Source organism: Mauremys mutica, chromosome 1 (assembly GCF_020497125.1).
Source record: "Mauremys mutica isolate MM-2020 ecotype Southern chromosome 1, ASM2049712v1, whole genome shotgun sequence".
NCBI classification, from domain to species: Eukaryota; Metazoa; Chordata; order Testudines; family Geoemydidae; genus Mauremys; species Mauremys mutica.
The window spans coordinates 208,467,451-208,488,643 of NC_059072.1; the positions used below are offsets into that span (position 1 = coordinate 208,467,451).

Sequence of the window (21,193 nt, forward strand, 5' to 3'; positions counted from 1 at the left end):
AATATTGCTCATTTTGTTTCTAAACCTGAAGTTTCAGAATCTTCCATTATCTCTATCAGTAACAACTTAGCAGGTCTGCCTATGAACTTCAGTAAGTTGGATGGGCGGTATATCTTCCTGTTCTGAGGGTCTTTGGTCCCCAGGTTAATTTTGTAAGTGGGATAGGATACCCTTTCCCATGTGATCACATGGCAGTGTAGCTAACATGCTATTGACTGGGTCAGATTCGGTTTTCCTTTTGTTCATTTGGAGCCCAATTCTGCAATGCAAGGTGATGTGCGCTTTCTGGGAGATTCTGAGCACCCTGAACTCCCAGTGAAGCTAAGGTGAGTTGAGTTCACTCATCATGTAACAGTATTGTACTCGGAGCTCTTTGTTATATTTGCTTTATTTTCTATTTCTTGTAAACCCTGAACTGGATTGATTTTTCTGATTCTTATTTGTTTCCCATTTTTACTGAAATGTTAATAAAACAATGTTTATTTTAAATATACATCTGTTAAAACAAGATAAAGCATTATCAAGTATGCTTACAATATGCTGAATCTTTATTTATTTTTTTTTGCTTCATTCCATTCAGACACAAAATAATGTGCTACAGTTTTAGATTAAGGAGTTTTGCTCATCTCTCACATTCATTATGTTGTTCAGACTTCTTTTAAGTTTAAACACACAAATCAGTTTTTAATTATAAATAGATAGCATTCAGGTAAAAGTGTGCAAAAATAAAATATTAAAAGATTTTCTCTTACGTTATTATTATTATAGTATTTAGGTAAAAGAGATATTAAAACATTTCCTGCTAGTTCTAGTATTATGGTAAAAAGTATATAACATTAGGTGTCTTTAAATAAAATTCTACCTTAAATCCTGATCCTCCAAATGATTCGGTATAATAGTAACTTTCTGCAAATGAGTCATCTCAATGAATTCAATGAGATTACTCACATGAGTAAAGTTACTCACATCCCCAAGTGTTTGTATGATCCAGGCCTCAATGAGCTGTTAACTAGCAAATCAAAGACAGCATGTACATACTGGCTTTATGTAGCCTAGAGTCACATCTATAAAAGAGAGTGCGGCAACCCATCCAATAGCAAGAGGAAAGCAAATAACATGCTTGGGCAAAACAAGAGAGCTAGTTATACAACATCAAGAAATAGAATGTGAAAGACCGATCCCGCAGCATGGGCTTGATACAAAGACTATTGAAGTCAACGGAAAGAATTCCACTGATTTCAATGGGCTTTGGATCAGGCCTTACGTGACAGAATTTCTTTTCAGTATTCTGGGATAATCCAGATCATTGATCTGGAGTGGGAAGAACTTCTTATGAAAAACATTTAAAATATTCTCTCAAGGGAAGAAAAAACTTCCTCACTAGGGTGGCTGGTCGTTGAGAGAACAGTCTTGTTTTGAGGATGTCCTTTGCCAGGAGGTCTAAATCCAGATCCAAGTCTGAGGGAGAATACTTGCTGCAAAAACAAACAAACAAAAAGTAAGAGCTCATGAAGTTCCTTCCATAAATTGTGCTTCAAAATATCTCTTCTGTATGGGCTTAGTCCTGCTAAGTGCTGAGCACTCTGGCCCTGATCCCGTAAAGCACTCAAGTACATGCTTAACTTTAAGCACGTTAGGAGTCCCCGTGGTTTCAGTGACCCTTCCACCCTGCTTAATGTTGAGCATGTGCTCCAGCATTTTGCTGAATCAGGGCCAGCGTGATTAGCACCTTGCAGGGTCAGGCACTACCTGCAGATTGCTCTTTATCAGTGGTTCTCAAACTTTTGTACTGGTGACCCCTTTCAAATAGCAAACCTCTGAATGTGACCCCCCCCTTATAAATTAAAAACACTTTTTATATATTTAACACCATTATAAATGCTGGATGTAAAGCGGAGTTTGGGGTGTAGGCTGACAGCTCGGGACCCCCCATGTAATAACCTCGTGACCCCCCCGAGGGGCCCTGACCCCCAGTTTGAGAACCCCTGGCCTTTATGAAGGAGGCAGTCACCGAGTCTTTTATTTTTCCCAGCAAGGGAACTACCCTGCAAATATTACTTACTCGAGTAGTCCCATCAGTGTCAATGAGATTATTTACGTGAGTAAGGACTACTTATCCATGAAAGAGTTTGCAGAATTGAGCTCTAAATTTCAAACATACTAGTAGATAGCTTGATCAATAGGAGATTACTCCGTTTAATGGTGTGAAAAAAGTGTATTTTGAGACGTTGTAAAAAGTGTAAGGATATTCTAAAGCAGTGGATTCTTTGTAGATGTTGTAATAACTGGCACTATAACTCAGAGCTTTCTCTGATTGAACTAGTGCCATATGCCTATAATTCAATTGCAAAAAAATTAGCCTTAAGCTCATGTCTTTCAGTAAAGGGTTTTTTTTTTAAATTATGTCTTATTCACAGAGTTCAGAGTTTAAAATTGTCTAACAGAAATTTCTTGGTGTGCAAAACCAGCGGTTGTGACGACACTGCCTGTGAGTATCTGCATCATGGAATGCATTCATTGTATGATAAATTCTTGGAAGCCAATTTAGCAGACAAATGTTCTGGGAAACCAGAAAGTGAGGCAAGTCTTGTCCAGAGGTTGTGAGAAATCTGTGTTCCTCCTGTAAGCATTTTCTAGTGTATGCATAGCTGATTTTCAGCATCTTACACATGAATGGATATAACTGAGGTTCCTTTGGTGTATCCATCATAAAGCCCATGATGAGAAGTTTCATACCTGGGATGTGAAAAACCCTAAAGCCCCAAACCTGTACTCCATGGGTACTCAGTGCATTTCAGGATTGGATCTTAATGCAAGACTGAAACATGGCATACAAGTTCTCAACCCCGATGGTAATGTACATTGTTCTTAAAGGGTGCAGCCGAGAGGATAATAGAAACCAGGGGATGAACTGGAGGGTAAGAGATGGAATTCTGCAGGCTTCTTTTGCCACCTTCACATTCCCAAATGGCTGAGTAAGGCTTCAGGAGTGCCTGTCTTAAAGGATGGCTTCTAATCAGGCTATTTAAGTGTGAATGGAACCTATTTTAACTTCTCCCAGCAAGTTCCAAACTCAGAATGCAAGTTTGGCCAGTCAAGTGGAGATCACTTGAGTGTGTGAGAACTACAGAAATAGAGTAAAAGGACCAGAGGTAGTTGGGGGACACAGACACATTGTAGTGTCTGAGGACACTGAACTTTAGAAACCACTTTACTGACTAAACTAGTTTTCAACTTCTTGGATCAGAGACAGGCCATTACTTAGAATTAACCCTAAAAGTAAACTGTTGTATCACCTCTTAACAGATGGTATGTTGCTCCATAAGATCACAGCATTCTGGACAGTTTCTGCATGTTCCCTGTGGATAGTCACTGCCTCCATCTTTTAAAGGGAAAAATATGCAAGTGTCTTAGTAGCCAGACAACTTCTGCCAACTGTTAATACTATATTGTATGGTGGTTACCAAGAACATTTAAGAACAACGTCTACTGATTCATGACATGCTTAGCTGGTTTTCTCTTATGATTGTAGCCCTCCTTTGGGGTAAATTGGGCAAGTCTCCTTCATGTTGGAGAGCATAATAGCTGATCAGAATTTTCTAGATTTTGAAATTTAAACATAATTTCAAATTTTGAAAATTCAAAAATAAAAAATGGATTATTTTGCTAAATCTTTTGTAAAAAATGTTCCCCATTTTTCTATGAACAGCTCAACACTTGCTTCCATATTTCTAACATTATAGAGCAGATCAACTCCTTTTGAATTATAAAAGAGAGGGTTTTTTTTCTTGTAAATTTACATTTTTTTTCTAACCTGCTTTAGTGAGCACTTACTTCTACGAGCAGCCCCATTGACTTCAACAGGTAAGTGTTGCACAAACAATTGCTTACTGTATGAAGAGCATTACTAGTATCTCTAGATCAGGGGTCGGCAACCTTTCAAAAGTGCTGTGCCAAGTCTTCATTTATTCACTTTAATTTACGGTTTCGTGTGCCAGTAATACATTTTAACGTTTTTAGAAGGTAACTTTCTCTAAGTCTATAATATATAACTAAACTATTGTTGTATGTAAAGTAAATAAGGTTTTTAAAATGTTTACAAAGCTTCATTTAAAATTGAATTAAAATGCAGAGCCCCCTGGACCAGTGTCCAGGACCCGGGCAATGTGAGTGCCACTGAAAATCAGCTTTGGCATGCGTGCTATAGGTTGCCTACCCCTGCTCTAGATGGAAACCAACTGATCTAAATATTGGTCATTACAGCACAGAGAAAAGGGATAGAATTGTGTATCTTCAAGAATGCATACTTTAAAGGATTAATTCCTCAAAATGTATGGTGTGAAATCAGTTGGAAGCTGCTAGATGTTTACTGTTGATCTAGCAATTAATGCTAATGGTAGTTTCCTTCAAAATTAATCTTTCAGTTCTCTCCAGAAAATACACCTATTGCACGAACCCTTTGATGTATCATTTTATTGGGCATTGCTGCCACTTTGGACTTGCACTTTCCCATGTGTGACAGGTGTACTGTATGTTCTGCTTCCTGGTTTTGCAGAGGACCTGAGCACCTGCAACTTCCACTGAAGTCAAGGGGAACTCAGGGCGTTCATCCACTCAGCAAATCAAGACCTAAACTCATTGGGGATGGGACAATGCCTTACTATTAGGTACATATTATGCTAAATACATTATTGCTAGTCAGTAAATAATACTGTAATAGTAGGTGCATCTCTCATCAGACATTGGTCAGGCTTCTTGTATTGGACAGGTGGCAGTGCTACTTCTTTTTGGCGTATGCGCAATGTGTCTCAGGTGGCATGTGACCAGGAGTCATCACCGAATTTGGTCCGCTGGTTGGGTTATTAGCTTCTCCGTTCTGGGCCGGGTACTGACGGGGAGCATGACATGAACACTGATCCATGCCCCCTTAATACTGGATATTAGAGCTGTTACTAGTTTTCAAGGACTGTTGTCAGGATCAGTTATTGTTTGTAAAAGCTCTGAGATCCTTGGATGACAAGTGTTGTATCCTGACAAATATAAAGCATTTTGATTAACATCTGACTAATGGCTTTACGGGCGATTTCCCGGTCCACATGTGAGTTATAATGCAGCAAAACCAGAGAGAATGACTGAATTTTGTGGCATGCACAAATACTGTGTGTATACTCACTTGGAAGTCAATTGGCACTGGTCCATAACAGAGAACTCCACATAAAACTTCCTGCAAATTTTTGGGAAGTTCAGCTCTGGATCCAAATTGAATGATGTGGGCTTAATCTCTAGAGACAGCTCTAAATCAGAACCCAGGCTCTTCATTCCCTCCCCATCTCTCTTCCTCCACCTCAAACTTTGGGGAGATTCAGATCCAGATCCAAACATTATGATGTGAGTCTTCACTATTCCTTACTCAAAAGGAGTGATGTTCACTTCGACCAGAGGAACTCTGCTTCCTCCACAAACTGCCCCTGTTGTACACCAACAGCTCAGGAAGCGAGAGGTTAAAGAACCAGGAATCAGTTCTGGTTCTGTTGTATGGCACTGCAGAGAACACCATTCCCAAAAGACACAAAAAACATCACTATAAAAGGATCCAGTCACTAAACACTAAGGAGACATGATGTGAAGAATAAACAATCTGGGGAGGGACTGGATTTTATGTGTACCTTAAAGAATCGCGAAGCTGTCTCTCTGTCTTCTTTTTCCAGCACCAGATTATCTACAAACATCCAGAAGAATGGCCTCTGACTGCTCTCTGGGGGTTTCCCGTATTGTAGGATGCGGTGATATTGATAGAAGTACCAAGCTAGGGGTGAAAGGGATGAGGAGAAAGGAAAGGGAAGAGTGACATCAAAAATGAAAGGACCAAATAGCAGAGACATGGCTCTCATCCTGTCTTGCTCTGACTGTGGGACAGTGCAGCTTTCAAAAAGGGAGGCTAAGAGACTCTCTATCACTACAGCAAAAAGAGCAGTGGAGGAAATTTGAAATGAGACCAGAGAGGTTACTTTTTAACATGGATAAAGTTTTCCATAACTTCAGTTTGAGGAGTCACCATTTCTCATCTCCATAATGTGCAGCATGTAAGCAGAGGGACAGATAACAACACTAGAGGTCCGCTTCAGACCAGGTGCAACTCCATTGGCTTGAATAAGCACTTGCTTCTCCTAGGTCTGAATTGGTCTGAATGGTGTCCCTAGACTCTGTTTGTCAGAGGGTGGAGATGGATGGCAGGAAAGAGATCACTTGATCATTACCTGTTAGGTTCACCCCCTCTGAGGCACCTGGCATTGGCCACTGTTGGTAGACAGATACTGGGCTAGTTGGACCTTTGGTCTGACCCAGTACAGCCATTCTTATGTTCTTATGACCCCGGATCCTCATGGGTCAGAGGCAAATTTGAGTTGGAAATGAGTGATGTGCCTTGTAGTCACCAAGGGCCAGGCTTGCACATTGCATGGAGGCCCTAGTAAGGGGCAGTGCGGAGCTGCCCAGCCTGAGAGGGAGCACTGCAGGGCATTTAGCCCCAGGAAAGGAGAATGCCTCCTGAAGCTCCATGGTGTGCAGGGGGAGTGTGGACACGAATGCACCTCCTTCATGGGGTGCTACATAATGATAGACTCAAGGTCAGAAGGGACCATTGTGATCATCTAATTCCCTTCCTATGAAGCCAGTAACCACAACTGGACAATGTGTAGAGGGACAGAGCTGCTCCTTGCTCTGTTTGGAGCACCAGGAGCTCTCTAGGGGGGTAGAAATGGCCCAGCCCTGTGCTTTCTGGAATTTCTGCCCAGCCCTTGCGTGGGCTGTCTGGGCCCTTACAGAGGGGGAGGCTCCTCACTGCACCCTCTACCACTACACGCCTGCATAAGGACCAGACTGAATATGACCTCTACAGTTGAGATTGTACGGTCACAGGAGGGGAGTCTCCAAGGAAACGTCTCTCCTTTCATAGGTGATGAGATACAGCAGATTTAATACAGTTTAATGAAACTCTCAAATGTCACTTCAAATATCGGGAGAGTTCTATGGCCTGTGTTATCCCGGAGATCAGACTAGATGATCACAATGATCCTTTCTGCTGTAGCAGAACAAAGGGGCTATAATCTCCAGCTGACAGATAGCCAGCAAAGTTCACTTTAACCTTCCCCTCCCAAGGCCTGCTGGATAGGGCAGTGTCAGAGGATGGAGGGCTGAGGTCAGATTGCACAATGTTGGTGAAATCCCACACTGCCATAGGTAGTGGCTTGATGGCTGGTACAAGCCTGTGTAATTCAGAGCAATCTTGAGATTGCTGTAAATTACACAGGGTGCCAAACTGGATCTCAGCATTCCTGGGAATCAGGGGAATAGACAAATGTTTTACAGCCACCTTTTGCCTCGCCCCTGTCTCCTCAGTACCACGAGGAGCTCTAGTACAGGGAAAGATCTAACTATGTCAGACTGTTAATTTATGTATCATTTTATACTTCACTGCACCTCTTACCAGGAGGGTGTTCGTAGGAATTTCCAACCGGAGGAGTGGAACCAAATATGAAATCAAAAGGACCCCATCCTTTTACCTAATAAGATGTACAAGTTTCAGAACTTCTTGTTTCTTTTAGAAACATTTATTAATATTCTTATTATGATGGCTATTAAAATGTAAGCATTTGTCTACAGGCACTCAGACACTATGGTGATGGGTGTTGTATAAGAACCTGAATAGAACAGGACCTGAGGTGAGCTGTGGCTCCATCTGAAGAGTTCTTTCCCACCTAGATAGCCCAAGGCAGGCCTCTCTGAGGACATCATAAGGAGTCACTCCCAATCACAGAGAATTTGGCGTTGTTCTCTTATTAAGGCCTGGAGAGCTTGTATTTAATGCTTAAGTTAGCATTTAGTCATTACATAACTCGAACACAACAGAAATCTGGAACTTGCTGTTGAGTGCAGCCTGCAGTCCAGAACCCAACTTCCAAGATGGAGTCTGACCTTTGGTCTCCGTGGCCACACCCAGCACTCTTACATAACAATAGCAGTTTTTCCACACAGATTCATCCTTGCACTAAAGATGGAAAAAAGAATTATAATTGATCATTACCAACCAGTCAGGAATGCTGTGAAACCTGATTATGGAAGCCAAATTTTCAAAATGTAACCTGTATTTGTGCACATGAAAGTTTGCACTCAGGTCCCTTGCATGTGGAGTTATCTCTTGTGCATGCAGCTAATAGAAAATACATGCACATGGTTCCAAAGACAATATGTCAACGGACACAGTGGTGAAGAAATTGCATATACAAAGGATGAATGTCATCAGCTGCCTAAAAATCTCCACCCTTCTTTTAAAGTGGGCATGGAGTTGGCAGAATCTGTCAAAGATTGGCAAGGGAGAACAAGTTGTGCAGCCCACCAGACTTTGCAGTACAAGACCACAATATGGAAAAAACCCTAAAACAAAAAAACGGAACTAGGAGTTTAGAAAAGCAGCTGGTAGTGCAATAGGTGGTCAGGTTTTGAAATATTAAATATGGTTTGGGTTATGCTATTTATCCATTACTGAAATTCAGGGCCAGCTCCAGCTTTTTTGCCACCCCAAGCGGCGAAGCAGAAAAAAAAGCTAAAGCTGATCGGCGGCAGCTTAATCGCTCCGCTTCCTTATTTGGCGGTAATTCGGCGGAGGGTCCCTCGCTCCCTCTCTTCCTCTTCGGTGGCAATTCGGCGGCAGCTCAAAGAGGAAGAGAGGGACTGAGGTACCCACCGCCAAATTGCCGCTGAAGACCCGGACATGCCGCCCCTTTTCATTGGCCACCCCAAGCACCTGCTTCCTTCGCTGGTCCCTGGAGCCGGTGCTGCTGAAATTGCATAATGGCAGTGAGCTTTCAGTGGGCAAATTAGGATGGTTTGAACAGAATTAATTACAGAGTGGCTTGGATTTCTGTAAGATTTCATTTGGAAAGTCAGTTGTTGCAAAAGAAAATACTGCTACAATCTCAGGTGGCATATCTCAATTTTTGGAGCAAGGGAGGTTTTCTGTCAGTTTACTGAATCCTTGTAGCATGTAGTTGATTAAACCATGTATATACTTGGAGACTTGGAGACTATTCCATTGCCAAGCTTTTTTCACATTATACAAAGTTTGGCAAACAGAGCCAAATTTCCACTTCTCTCCCCCCAACCGAGTAAGGAGATTTTCCACTGGGGACATATGTAGGGCCCTACCAAATTCACAGTCCATTTTGGTCAATTTCAAGGTCATAGGATTTTAAAAATCACAAATTTTAATGATTTCAGCTATTTATATCTGACATTTTACAGTGTTGTAATTGTAGGGGTCCTGACCCAAAAAGGAGGTGGGGTGGGGGGGTCACAAGGTTATTGTAGGGGTGGTTACGGTACTGCTACCCTTACTTCTGCGCTGCTGCTAGCGGTGGCGCTGCCTTCAGAGCTGGGCTGCCGGAGAGTGGCGGCTGCTGGCCAGGAGCCCAGCTCTGAAGGCTGAGGATGGTATGGTATTTCCACCCTTATTTCTGCGCTGCTGCCTGCGGAGCTGGGCCCTCAGTCAGTAGCTGCCGCTCTGCGGTCACCCAGCTCTGAAGGCAGCAATGCAGAAGTAAGGGTGGCATGGTTTGGTATTGCCACCCTCACTTCTGTGCTGCTGCTGGTGGGGTGCTGCCTTCAGAGCTGGATGCCTGGCCAACAGCTCCCACTCTCTGGCCACCCTGTTCTGAAGGCAGCACAGAAGTAAGAGTGGCAATACCATGACCCCCCCACCTTAAAATAACCTTGTGACCCCCCTGAAACTCCCTTTTGGGTCAGGACCCCCAATTTGAGAAACGCTGGTCTCCCCTGTGAAATCTGTATAGTATAGGGTAAAAGCACACAAAAGACCAGATTTCATGGTGGGAGAACAGATTTCACGGTCTGTGATGCATTTTTCATGGCCGTGAATTTGGTAGGGCCCTAGACATATGCTTCTATTAGGGGCAATAGAAATATTGTTATTTATTCTTTGCACTGTGATACTGCCCACAGGAACCAATCAGGCCCAGGCCAGACCCCAGTGTGCTAGGTGCTGTACATACAAGTACATACGAAGATATGATACCCACTTGAAGGAGCTTACAGTTGAAGGGCCTGATCCAGTGCCCATTGAAGTCAATGTAAAAACACTCATTGTCTTCAGTGGGCATTAGATCAGACCCTAAGAAAAGAGTCTGTAATCTAAGAATCCTCCACTCACACTCCCCAACCTGGATCCAGAGCAGCTCTGCCATTGCTCCTGAGGCCTGTGGTAGTGCCTAACGACCATTATGTGCTCCCTTCGAGACTCAGCTTTTGGCAGCTGGATCCTCTTTGTTTGTAGACACACTGTCCACATCTCAGCTTCTCTCCTACCCCGCTGTGAGCCCCCTCCTGTAGAAGCACTGGTTTAATGAGAACTGTTGTTCAGCACAGTCCCAGTTGAGAAGAGAGGGATCCCCGGCTCAGCATCACTTTGACCTGCCTGCCTCCCTCCCCTGGAATGATGAAGATTCTGCTTCAGTTTTGGTCTTGCGTGGCTGCCCCCGGGGTGACAGCATTCCCCTAGAATTGTCACAGCCATAGGCACCAGGTTTGTATAATTTTGGTGGTGCCCAGAACGGGTCCAATCAGAGCCGTCCCGTCCATAGGACGGACCAGGGCAACTGCCCCAGGCCCCGTGCTTTGGAGGGCCTCCGTGCTTCAGGGGGATGTGGGCTGCAGGCCGGCCTAGGGGCTTAGTAGGGGTGCCTGGTGCCAGCAGCAGCAAGCAACCCAGCCATAGTCCAACCCGCTCCACCAGCTCCCAGCATCACTCGGGGAGGGGGTGGAAGATAGAAAGAAGCGGGGTGGGGGCTTGGGAGAAGGAGTAGAATGGGGGCCGAGCAGGGCGGGCCAGCACCAACCCCCCCCACCAACTCCCTCGGACTCCATGTCCCCCTGAAGCCTGGGGTCCCACAAACTGCAGGGCCCCGGGCGGTTGCCCTGGTCCGTCTTATGGACGGGACAGCTGTGATTAAATATGAGCCCAAACATTGGTGGAGCCAGGCCCACGTTCCTGAATATTGGTGGAGCACAGGCACCACGGGCCCATATAAGTCGCCCCCTATGGTCACAGCAAATTCAGAGCTGTGCACAGTTAATTCAGTGACATTTTCTATGTTGTACTTACATCTATCCTCAGAACATTGGTGACGTCATCTAAGTATATCAGCCTGCCATCCCCCAAGCTGCTGCCCAAAAATCCAAGGTTTTTCATCTCTGAAGAGCAGACATTAGAAATACAAACAGTGTTAGTAGTAAGAACTAGTTCCCTCATTCAGCATCTAACTTCAGCACATCCCTAGCTTTAAGCATGTGACTGGTGGGACCAGTGTTTCAAGTTTAGCACATACTTAAGTACCTTGCTCAGTCAGGGTCCCACGAGCAGTGCAGTAACTGACATGTAATCAGGCAGCCCTTTGAGTCTAGAACAGTGTTGGACATTTACAGCTTCATAAACTGACAAAGTTGGAGACGTCTCAAAATCAGGATTGTAAACATGAAATCAAGCTATGTAATGCTGCACTGAATGTCCCAACATGGGCTGCAAATAGCAACATTTTAGATACACAACACGGGTATTAGATTGTTCTAAAAATGACACTATTTCTTTTAATGACAAATGCGAACATTTCAACTTTTTTTTTCTGCTTTACAGGTGTCAAAATGGACTTTTTTCCTAAAAGTTTTCATGACATTTTCATATACAAATATTTATCAAAAACTATTGGTAAAGACTTTTGCTTATGAAAAGTATTTGGTAAACAAAGTGATCAAAATGGTTATTGAAATAAGATTTTTTATAATGTTTTGGATAAAAAATTTTTTTAGCAAAACATTAATGGTTTCTTTTGCTCAATGGTAATTTTTTTTTAAAAGCCTTTTTTTTTTTTTTACAAAAGAGCTCTGCATTAAACAAATTTTGACCAGCTCTGTCAAACAGGATGATGATACCTTTGTGTGGGTCATAATGAATCATGATGGGTAAAATTTATCCCAAGTGTGGGCCTCATTTGTCCCACTGGACAATGGAGTCACATCAGGGTTGAACTTGGCCTGATATATTAATAGATTTTTAATATATTTGTTTACAATCCTAAGCCATCTATGTACACTTACCTGTGGTAATATTATCAAAAAGGGTGAGAACATTGATTGGCTTTCGTTCCCATGGGGATAAAGGCTGATAAATCTCAAGATGGTTCTGTCATAAATAAAAAAGACCCTTGTTTGCACAACCCATTCATTTGTGTGAATGCTCAAAGCTGTCCATTAATAATAATAAAGCACAGACGCTGGCCTGTTTCGGGAGTCTGGCTTATTGGGACTATCACAGTGTAGGCAGGGTACTGTGCAGCCTGGAAAACCCCCAGTCAGGAGGGAGAGAGATGAGGATCTTTGCCTAAGAGAGTTGACATTTGAGGAGCCCGCAACCTAGAGTGGGAACCGTTGGTGGGCCACAGAGGGGGAATACAGATGCAATTGCCCTGAACTGTGACACTGTCCCTTTTTTAATGAAATGACCCACCCAGCATTGCCAGCAAACACTCCTCTCTTCAGTATCCAGTCAGGAGCCCAAAGTCCACAGAAAGGCATAAGGCAACTAATTGCAATTAAAAGCATTTCAGAACCTTGGAGACTCCTGGATTCTGATTAGCACATTAGGAAGTAGTGATTTTATACATTGCAAATAAGTATCCCTTCACAGTATAGTGTAATTATTCTGTTACATAAAATGGGTTCCACTTCATTTTCTAACACCATCCAAATTGTCTGGTACTGAATCATTTGCTGGAGAATTTAAAGCAGGATGCGATCTGAAGTATGTTGTGATAATTTGCCTTGTGGCAGGTAAAATTTAAAGGGGCAGCACCCAATACACCCAGTACAAATTTCGTATCAAACCCTAAATTGATGTGCAGTGTAGAAAAATATGAGTATAGTCTAAGACAGTGGTTCTCAAACTTTTTTTTCTGCAGACCACTTGAAAATTGCTGAGGGTCTCGGTGGACCACTTAATGGTTTTTCCAAATGCTGTTTGTACCGGTAGCTAACTATTGTGAAGTGCTTTGGATAAAAGCACAATATAAAAAAACCCTTAATAATAAAAAAAATTTGTTCTACAATAAAAGCACACAACTCATATTTTAATATCAGTAGCCTTACCTTTCTAACGCAATGGATGTGCCCTCTCTCCCCCGCCGCAGCAGCCCCTGAGCTGGGGCTGGGAAGGAGGGGGGTCTCTCCCTGGCAGCCATAGCTCTCAGCTGGGGAAAGTTGCCTTTCTCTTGCCGCCACAACCCTGCACATCCCAAATTTTCCCCACCCCCTCTTCTCAACCCACTGTCCCCTCCCGCCTACCCCATATTCCCCACAGGGCCACCACCTCACCTTACATGTGTGTCTTCTCCAGGGTCCAGGCACCTAATTAGTAGAGCCACGCCTGCGTGGCTCCATTAATTAGGTGGGTGGCCCTTTATTTTCTTGTGTGCAGCCACTGAGGCACGCACCTTAGAGGAAACTATCCGCGGACCATCTGAATGGAGCTCACGGACCACTGTTTGAGAACCTCTGATCTACGATGTCTGTGATGATTGCTGACTGCTGCAGAACTCAGTTCTTTCGGTATTTAACGTGGTAATTAGATAACATGGTGATCAACACCTTATTAAAACCTATGGTAGGAAGATTTCAGATTTTCATCAGTATTTGTCCCCAAATATTTTTATTTTTGCAAATGACAGCCTCGCGTTCCTTCTAACAGTACAGCTGATGGGGCTCTGCTTCCACCTGCTGGAGGCAGAACATATCTGATGGGTATGCTGACTGTTTCCTCTTGCAGAGGTGATAGATATCTAAGGTCAGTTTTTTGTGTCTACAACTGGCTGCAAGAAGAGAATTCCAGCCACCACTCACAACTGGCATGGAAGAATAAATGATACACTTAAAAAAATCCAAAGCTGTTAAATTCTAATTTGTATTTTGGTTATGACAGGAGCCTGATGCAGTTAATATATTTTATTTGTCTTAGTAGTACAAAGAAAAAGAGTCCAGCTATCGTACATGAACCTAGCTCTGAATACTTTGCATGAATTCTATATCAGAAATCTAATTGATCTTTAATGGTTTTATCTGAACTAAAATGATCATTCTTTTGGCCTATTTTGATAGCACCCGTGTCCTGAAAGAAAAAAAAGCCACGTACATTTAATGATCAAGAAGGAAAATATATATGATGGATCACAATGAACATATCTTATTTTTTCTTCTCTAACTTTTAAAACCTTAAAAAAAAAAAAGATTGTCAAGGTTATTTACGTAATTTTTTTCCATAACCTTTTTGGAAGCTGCTTCCTTACGAAAGTGTTTCTTTTTCAGTCCCACATACACACTAAGGCCCAGATCCTGCAAACATGTAGCAATCTGTGTAATTTTGCTGATGTACGTAAAGTCACACATGTACATATTTGCAGAATCAGTGTCCAATGTTAATTTAAAATGCAGGGCTGCTGGGTATTGATTTACTTTTTTATAAGAAAGAGGATTCAAACATTTGTTCTGAAAACATATGCACATGTTGGAGCTCATTATTAAGAGATACGGGAAGAAAGATAGGTCAATGATTGGGTCTGTGTCAGCCTTGACTCCTCCATCCCTTTAATTTTATATTAAAAGTTAATGGAGATGCTCCTTACAGATTCCTGATCGTAGAAGCACTTCAGTTTCGCACGCCATCTCTTCTTCCTCTTCAGCAAACCATTTGAACTCCAGGGGAGGCACATGAAACACAGCCATGTATTCATTGCTTTAGCTTTCTCTGCAGTACCAGGACTTACAAGGACATCCAGACACTCCAGGCAATAGCATCTACCCAAATTAAATAATAAGTCAATTCAGTGTTTAAACAGGTCTTTCCACACATCCTATGCTAGCCAGAGGCTCCGTTTAACTGGTTTGGTTCTTTTCTGATGTTTAAAATCATATTCAAGATAATTATCTTTTTCCTCAGGAATGTTTCACTGCAGATGCTGGTACATTGTCAGCTATATGATAAAGAACTTTAGCAGTGTAATGTCCATGAATGATCCCCTTCTGTGTTCCTGGCCCCACACCTTTAAAACAGTCAAAATTGAGGTAGATTCAAAGGAACAATCCCAGTTTTTATGCAAAACTCAGGGTACGGTAAGACTGGAAGCACTGGGAATTCACCGTAGTTTGTTTTCAATCAAATGACCAGCCATGCTAGATATGTCCAGTAAAAACCCACATGCTCTTTATTTTTATACCAAGTCTAAAGAGCAAATCAAGCTCCCATTGAACCCAGTGGAAAGACAATCCCCCCACTCCCGCCACCCTGACTAATATGGGGATTAGTTGGGGCCTGAATGCATTACAAGGAAGCTCCTGTTTATGTGGGGCACAACAACTAGGGAATAAGCTTTAGGAATGAGATAAAGGGTGTTTTTGCAGGGTGGGGAAAAAGGGGACATCCAAGCCAGGACAACCTTGAAGATTAAAGTAACCTCAAAATGGGGCAGCCGTCAGTTAGTGAGAAGGGCAAGTATTTGGCTATTTCCCCTGCTAGCTGTGCACAGAGCACTGAGCTGTTCTTCACCCTGCTGAATCATCACTCGTAGAAGTACAACCTCCATCTTCGGGTGGCGATGGACATGCCAAAGGGTAACCTTAACTTTGGGTGCTGATGAGCTTGGCAAAAAATGTTATAGGGTGAAATCTTAGCCCAAGGGAAGTCAGTGGGAGTTTTGCCACTGACTTCACCGGGTGCGCCTAGAGTGCAAAAAAACCCCTGCGGCAGCAAGTCTCAGAGCTCTGGTCTACAGACTCAGGCTTGCGCTACGGTGCTAAAAACAGCCCCCCCCCCGCCACCCTTTGCTGAGTCTCAGAGCCCAAACTCCAGCCTGAGCAAGAAAGTCTATGTTGCTATTTTTAGTGCCGTAGCGTGAGCCTGAGTCTGTAGACCTGGGTTCTGTGACTCGCTTTTTTCCCTTTTTCCAGTGTAGTGGTACCCACTGTGGGCAGGATTCACCCGCGGGTATAGCTGGTGATTTGCAAGGTGCCACTCTTCTCCCTCCCTTCCCCAGTTAGCCATGTTGAAATAAGGTGTTTTCTTACTTGACATGGGCAGACAAATATTATGACAAAGTGTCTTGAATAATCTTGTTTCCTTGACATGGTTGTTTGTAGAACTCCATTTCTTTATTCACATTTATAACTGAGGGTTTTAAGTGATGAGTTTTTCTTTAATCCCTACCCTGCTGCTATCCTGTGGATAATTTGTGTTGAATTACTTGGGGAACTACAGGTGATTTAAATGTGTATGTGAGTGCTGGGCATGTCAAAACCTGCACAACCCAAACAATATAAGGTACAACAATGAGAGGAGGTGAGCACAGTGCAGGTCCTGATCTAAAAATCTGACATCCCAGCACCCCAAGCTTATCAGAACTTTATAGCTAGCTCCAACCTCAATGAACTGAAGCAGACCCCTGCATGCAAACCTGCCCCTTCAAACTTTGCGGAAGTTTGGAACTGGATTTGATCCTTGTGGCTTAGGGTAGGTCTATGCTGCAGTCACTGGGTGTGGCCATACTGAGCTAGCTTTAATTTAGCTAGCGGAGGCCCCAGAGCAGCGAAGCTGTGACTGCACGCACTTCAGCATGGGCCAGTCCCACAAGTAATTACCCAGGGTTCGGGGCCAGTTTTTACTGCCTACGCTGACACGTGCAGCTGCACCATTCTGGTGCCCAAGTTAGCTAGATTAAAGCTAGCTGCAGTATGTCCGCTCGAGCTGCAATCACATGCAGCCACTGCAGTCTAACCAGACCCTCACGCCTACCCGTAGTCTTTACCTATTACAGGCTGGATCATCGCACATTAGCAGAGTCTTCCCTGAGCAGCAGATTGTGCAAAAAGATGGAAATCCATCCTCATCATACAGGAAAAATGTTTCCAGAAAGTTCTCCTTATAAAACAGCAAACTGTAGTTAGTTGCAAAAATAGGTTTATTTGATTAAAATGTAACGATCATCCTGAGCTGTGTTTGCTTTGCACGTGAGCTTCCTGAGCTTGCGTTAATTTTTTTATGTAGCACCATTAACGTGCATGGTGCTTTGCAAACAGATCATAGGTTTCCTGCCCCAGGAAGCTGAATGTACAAGTGAATGTAGACTAAATACTGACAAAGGTGATGAAGAATAGGATGAAACATAAAAGCAACCTGATATATTATATAACTTGAGCCATATAATTATAATACGTAAGTCTTACATGGTGTGCCTCATCAGTAGATCTCAAAGGGAGGCAAGTATCATTATCCTCATTTTACAGATGGGGAGACTGAGGCACAGAAAGGGAAGTGACTTTCCTAAGGTCACCCAATGGCCCAAGGGGCAACACAATACTATATCAATTCTAATTTTTATAAAGTATTATTATTATTGGTGTGTGTAAACTCTAATGGGAGCCAAATTAAAGGACACTGAGTTGAGGCATATTGCTGGGTTGCTGGTTAGTGATACTTCCTTATATATTTAGGCCAGAATGGGACCATTCTGATCCCCTAGGATTTAGAACCTCACCCAATCATTTCTGCATCAAGCCCATAGCGTCTGTGTGAGCTACAGAATATCTTTTTAAAAGTTGTGCCATCTAGATTTAAAGCCTTCACATGATGGAGAACCCACCACATCCTTAGGTAAGTTGTTTCAATGGTTAATTACCTTCACTGTTCAAAATGTCCACTGTATTTCTAGTTTGAATTTGTCTAGCTTCAGCTTCCAATCATTGCATGGATGCTGGAACTAGGGGTGTTGAGGCTGGGGTGCATGTGGTGGTACTGCAGCGCCCCCTGGCTTGAAGTGGTTTCCATCATATACAGGGTTTACAGTTTGGTTCAATGTCTCTCAGCACCCCCACTATACAGATTGTTCCAGCACCTCTGAACCATTGGATGTCATTATCCCTTTTTCTGCTAGATTAAAGAGTCATCTACAATCAGAAATCTTTTGCCATGTAGGTACTTACAGACTATGATCAAGTCACCTCTGACCGTCTCTTGGATAAACTAAATAGATGATGTTTCTGAAATGTCTCATTGACTTCAGGGGATCCACTTCCAGCTGAGATAATAGGCGGGGGGGGGGGCTGCCTTATTGAGCCATATGAACTACTAACCGTACATGGAGCACAAATTCCTCCGTGAAACAAGGGATGCTGGGTATGAATCTGGAAACTGCCACAGCAGATGCAGATTTCTATAAAACACAAAGAAAGTCCTCTCTCAAAATCTAGTATTGTTTAATTACAGCCTCTCTCGCTTATTTCTTCTGAACAAGATGCAGAATTCTCTAGCCATTGCTCTGAAACCTGAGAGGCTAGGCGTTCCCGGATTAGTAACTCTTATTATTACATGTTCAGCACACCAGTTAGAAATGAAAAACAGTGGCAAAAATATTCTTTAATGCCTTCTAAAGAAGAGTTTTAAGACTATGGTCCTCATCTGCACAGCAGAAAGGATAGGAAAAGGATCAATGTTACTAATAAAGCCAAAGGGACATTGTGTTTTTAATACAGACTATTTAAAACGCTGTCAATGCAAGGATCCACTTCCAGCTGAGATAATTTGCACACCACTCCTGTGGACATTGCCTGTGAGCCATTTCTTTCAAGGCTGCCTGCTAGAGACCTGCCAGCACTTCCAAATCACAGAATTTGTTCTTAAGGGCTAGATTTTCAATGAGGCTCTCTGATCTAAAGACAAACATGTGCATCTCTTTTAGCCAGACAATTTCGTCTTGCTTCCAATTTATTCAGCATCATGCCAGCCTCTGTTCTATCTAAGGGCTGGCCTAACACACCCACAAATGATCCTTGAAGGGCCACCACTAGCTGCGACAAGGCAGTGCAGTCTCTGTGCCAGTTCAGCTTTCATTTTCTTTTTCAAAACTGCCAATTCATGTCAATTTTGCTGATAGTTCTTGTGATGAGTCCATTAGATGCTGGTGTAAGTCCACCAAATCATTTCCTATAGGCCAGCAAACCACCAAATGTTAATGTCTTTCAGGAACTACCAATGTGGGGCAGATTTAAATTAGTGAACCAGAAATGAGGATGGTTGTAATCCCAATCCTTTAGGGCAGCCATTGTATGCCAAATTCTTCTTAATGTATTTTTGTTTATGTTTGATTACCCCATATTTTTGGATATTGCTTTTAGGTTGGACACTTGATTTTTTTTTTGTCATATTGGTTAATATGCAGTGTGACATGGAAATTTAGCCACATGGCTAAATGGCCTATTGGTTTTAGGTAATTTAATTTGATTACTCACCTTCAATACTCCTTTGGTTTTCATTTACTTCATGTGCAATAAGATCTGGGGAAAAACAAAATGTAAAACTAATTGTTTATTTCTTCAAAAACTTGAAGAGCAACAATCCTTAAGAGTTGGCACACCCTGTATTTTCTGCTAGACAAACAAAAGAGTTCCCTGAGAAATTTATGAGCCAATCCTTCAAGCCTTCCCCATGAAGAACTCCCATTCGAGTCCATGTGAGTTCTGCATACAGCTGGCGCTGAGGATCAGTCCTATAGTTTTGCTCTAGTGTTTCCTTTTTGTAGATCAAATAACTTCAGTGACTCGTATGCACACAAGTGTAACATTGTATGCTGCTTTAGTGGCACTCCGCAGGTCAAGCTGCTGCAACGTTTTAAAGAAAGTCTAGAGCAGAAGTGTCAACATATTGTGAATTCCTTCTGAAAACACTGATACCTCTGTTGGGGCTTGAGGGTGTAGCAGGCATTATTTCTTCAAGAGAGTCAACAGATATCACATCAGAAGAGGTGCTTTCTGTGTCTTGCAGTTCTATTGCTTGAGGAAAAAAAAATCAAGCAACCATCAGTTTCTTGGACAGTAACTCCACTTTTAGCAGTACTGAGATTTTCTAAGCAAGAAACACCATTATAGCTGGGTTACACCACTGAACTTTTGCGATTTCTATTTCCATACTTTTGGAAACACCAGTCTAGCCCACCCACATTCACTGGATTCTTCAAACAGCTGAGAAGACATGTATTTATATAGCTGATCCATGCACAGTTAGCTGAAGTCGGGGTGGGGGGGATCATTTATTATTCCAATGTGCAGAGTGGCCCAACTCTCCCTCCTATGGATTGAAGTGTCTGTTGTAACCCATGGCAGCAACTCACGTTCCCCAGGGCTGAACTAACTTTGAATCAGACACATGCTCTCCTATGCCTGGTACTGAGCATCCCTTCCAATTTTCCCAAGAGGGGAGGAAGTTTAAAGTTCATCGTTAAACTCTCCAGAGGTCCGTCTCTCAGAAGTCATGAGAGCATCAGGCATTCAGGGACTGGGCAGCCCCCCGCTGCTTCCAGTCCCTACCATCGCCTGGACCGTGTCATTGACAACGCCTCCGGTTACAAAGGCATTGCAGCCCCAGGCTGGCTCCAGTTATTTCCATTGCTCACTTATTCCAGAGAAGCTGGGCTCCACCTCCTCCAGGTCCTCTGCGCTGTCTGTGTCCGACAGGACCAGCACCGGCTCTCCCTGGGCCATGCTGCGTCTATATGGACCATACGCAGGACCGCCCGGCAGCAGTAATCGCACGTGGGTGCGCCGCCCGCGCCGGCGAAGGACAAGCTTGTCCCGCGCTACCGGGCGGTGTGCTGGGCGGGGCTCGCCGCACAGGGGGCGTGGTGAGCGTGTCTCTTGCAGGGGTCTCTGTGGACGCTCCAGGGAGAGGTTTTGAGCAGCGGGGGGAAGCTTTTTTTATAATAATCCGCCAAGGAAATTCCAGCCCTGAGAGATCGTAGAGGTTATATGAACTCTCCAGCACCTACGGGGTGTGTGTGTTTGTTTTGCAATGCTGGCTGCATCAAGCCCCGTTTTAGAGTTAAGTTCATGCCAGAAGAGCAGCAAGGTTCTTTAGTTTTCCAACCTGTTGTCAATTTCATTTACGGACTGAAAAACCAAAAAAGCAGCTTTTAAAAGAAATGTCTGTATTATAATTATCCTGTACTGTATTACATGTGCTGTGCATAGGCTTCGGTCTATCATATCTTGCTTTATATGCACACAGTGCTATAGCTGGGTGCACACTACTGTC

At 43.2% G+C, this 21,193-nt stretch overlaps 1 protein-coding gene across 1 annotated transcript; it reads right to left on the bottom strand.

Moving 5' to 3' along the window:
• Positions 1-484: 484 nt before the first annotated feature.
• Positions 485-20,679, bottom strand: DNMT3L (DNA methyltransferase 3 like). The gene is made up of 13 exons (XM_044998114.1): positions 20,556-20,679; positions 19,837-19,935; positions 19,396-19,440; positions 18,241-18,320; positions 16,917-17,029; positions 14,742-14,913; positions 12,166-12,250; positions 11,177-11,265; positions 7,487-7,562; positions 5,667-5,806; positions 3,297-3,382; positions 1,382-1,475; positions 485-496 (listed from the first exon to the last, which is right to left on the bottom strand). Exons 1-13 carry the CDS (start codon positions 20,641-20,643, stop codon positions 485-487), a joined length of 1,179 nt encoding a protein of 392 aa, XP_044854049.1. The 5' UTR covers positions 20,644-20,679.
• Between the last annotated feature and the right edge of the window lie 514 nt (positions 20,680-21,193).

What these genes read in the sequence shown, in the direction of transcription:
- DNMT3L (XM_044998114.1), bottom strand. Translation starts at nt 20,643, where the DNA reads ATGGCCCAGGGAGAGCCGGTGCTGGTCCTGTCGGACACAGACAGCGCA. An exon ending in GAATTTGTGCTCCATGTACG is followed by an intron (nt 17,030 to 18,240) that starts GTTAGTAGTTCA and finishes CTGTTTTATAAG; the next exon opens with GAGAACTTTCTGGAAACATT. An exon ending in TTCCTACGAACACCCTCCTG is followed by an intron (nt 5,807 to 7,486) that starts GTAAGAGGTGCA and finishes TTTCACCCCTAG; the next exon opens with CTTGGTACTTCTATCAATAT.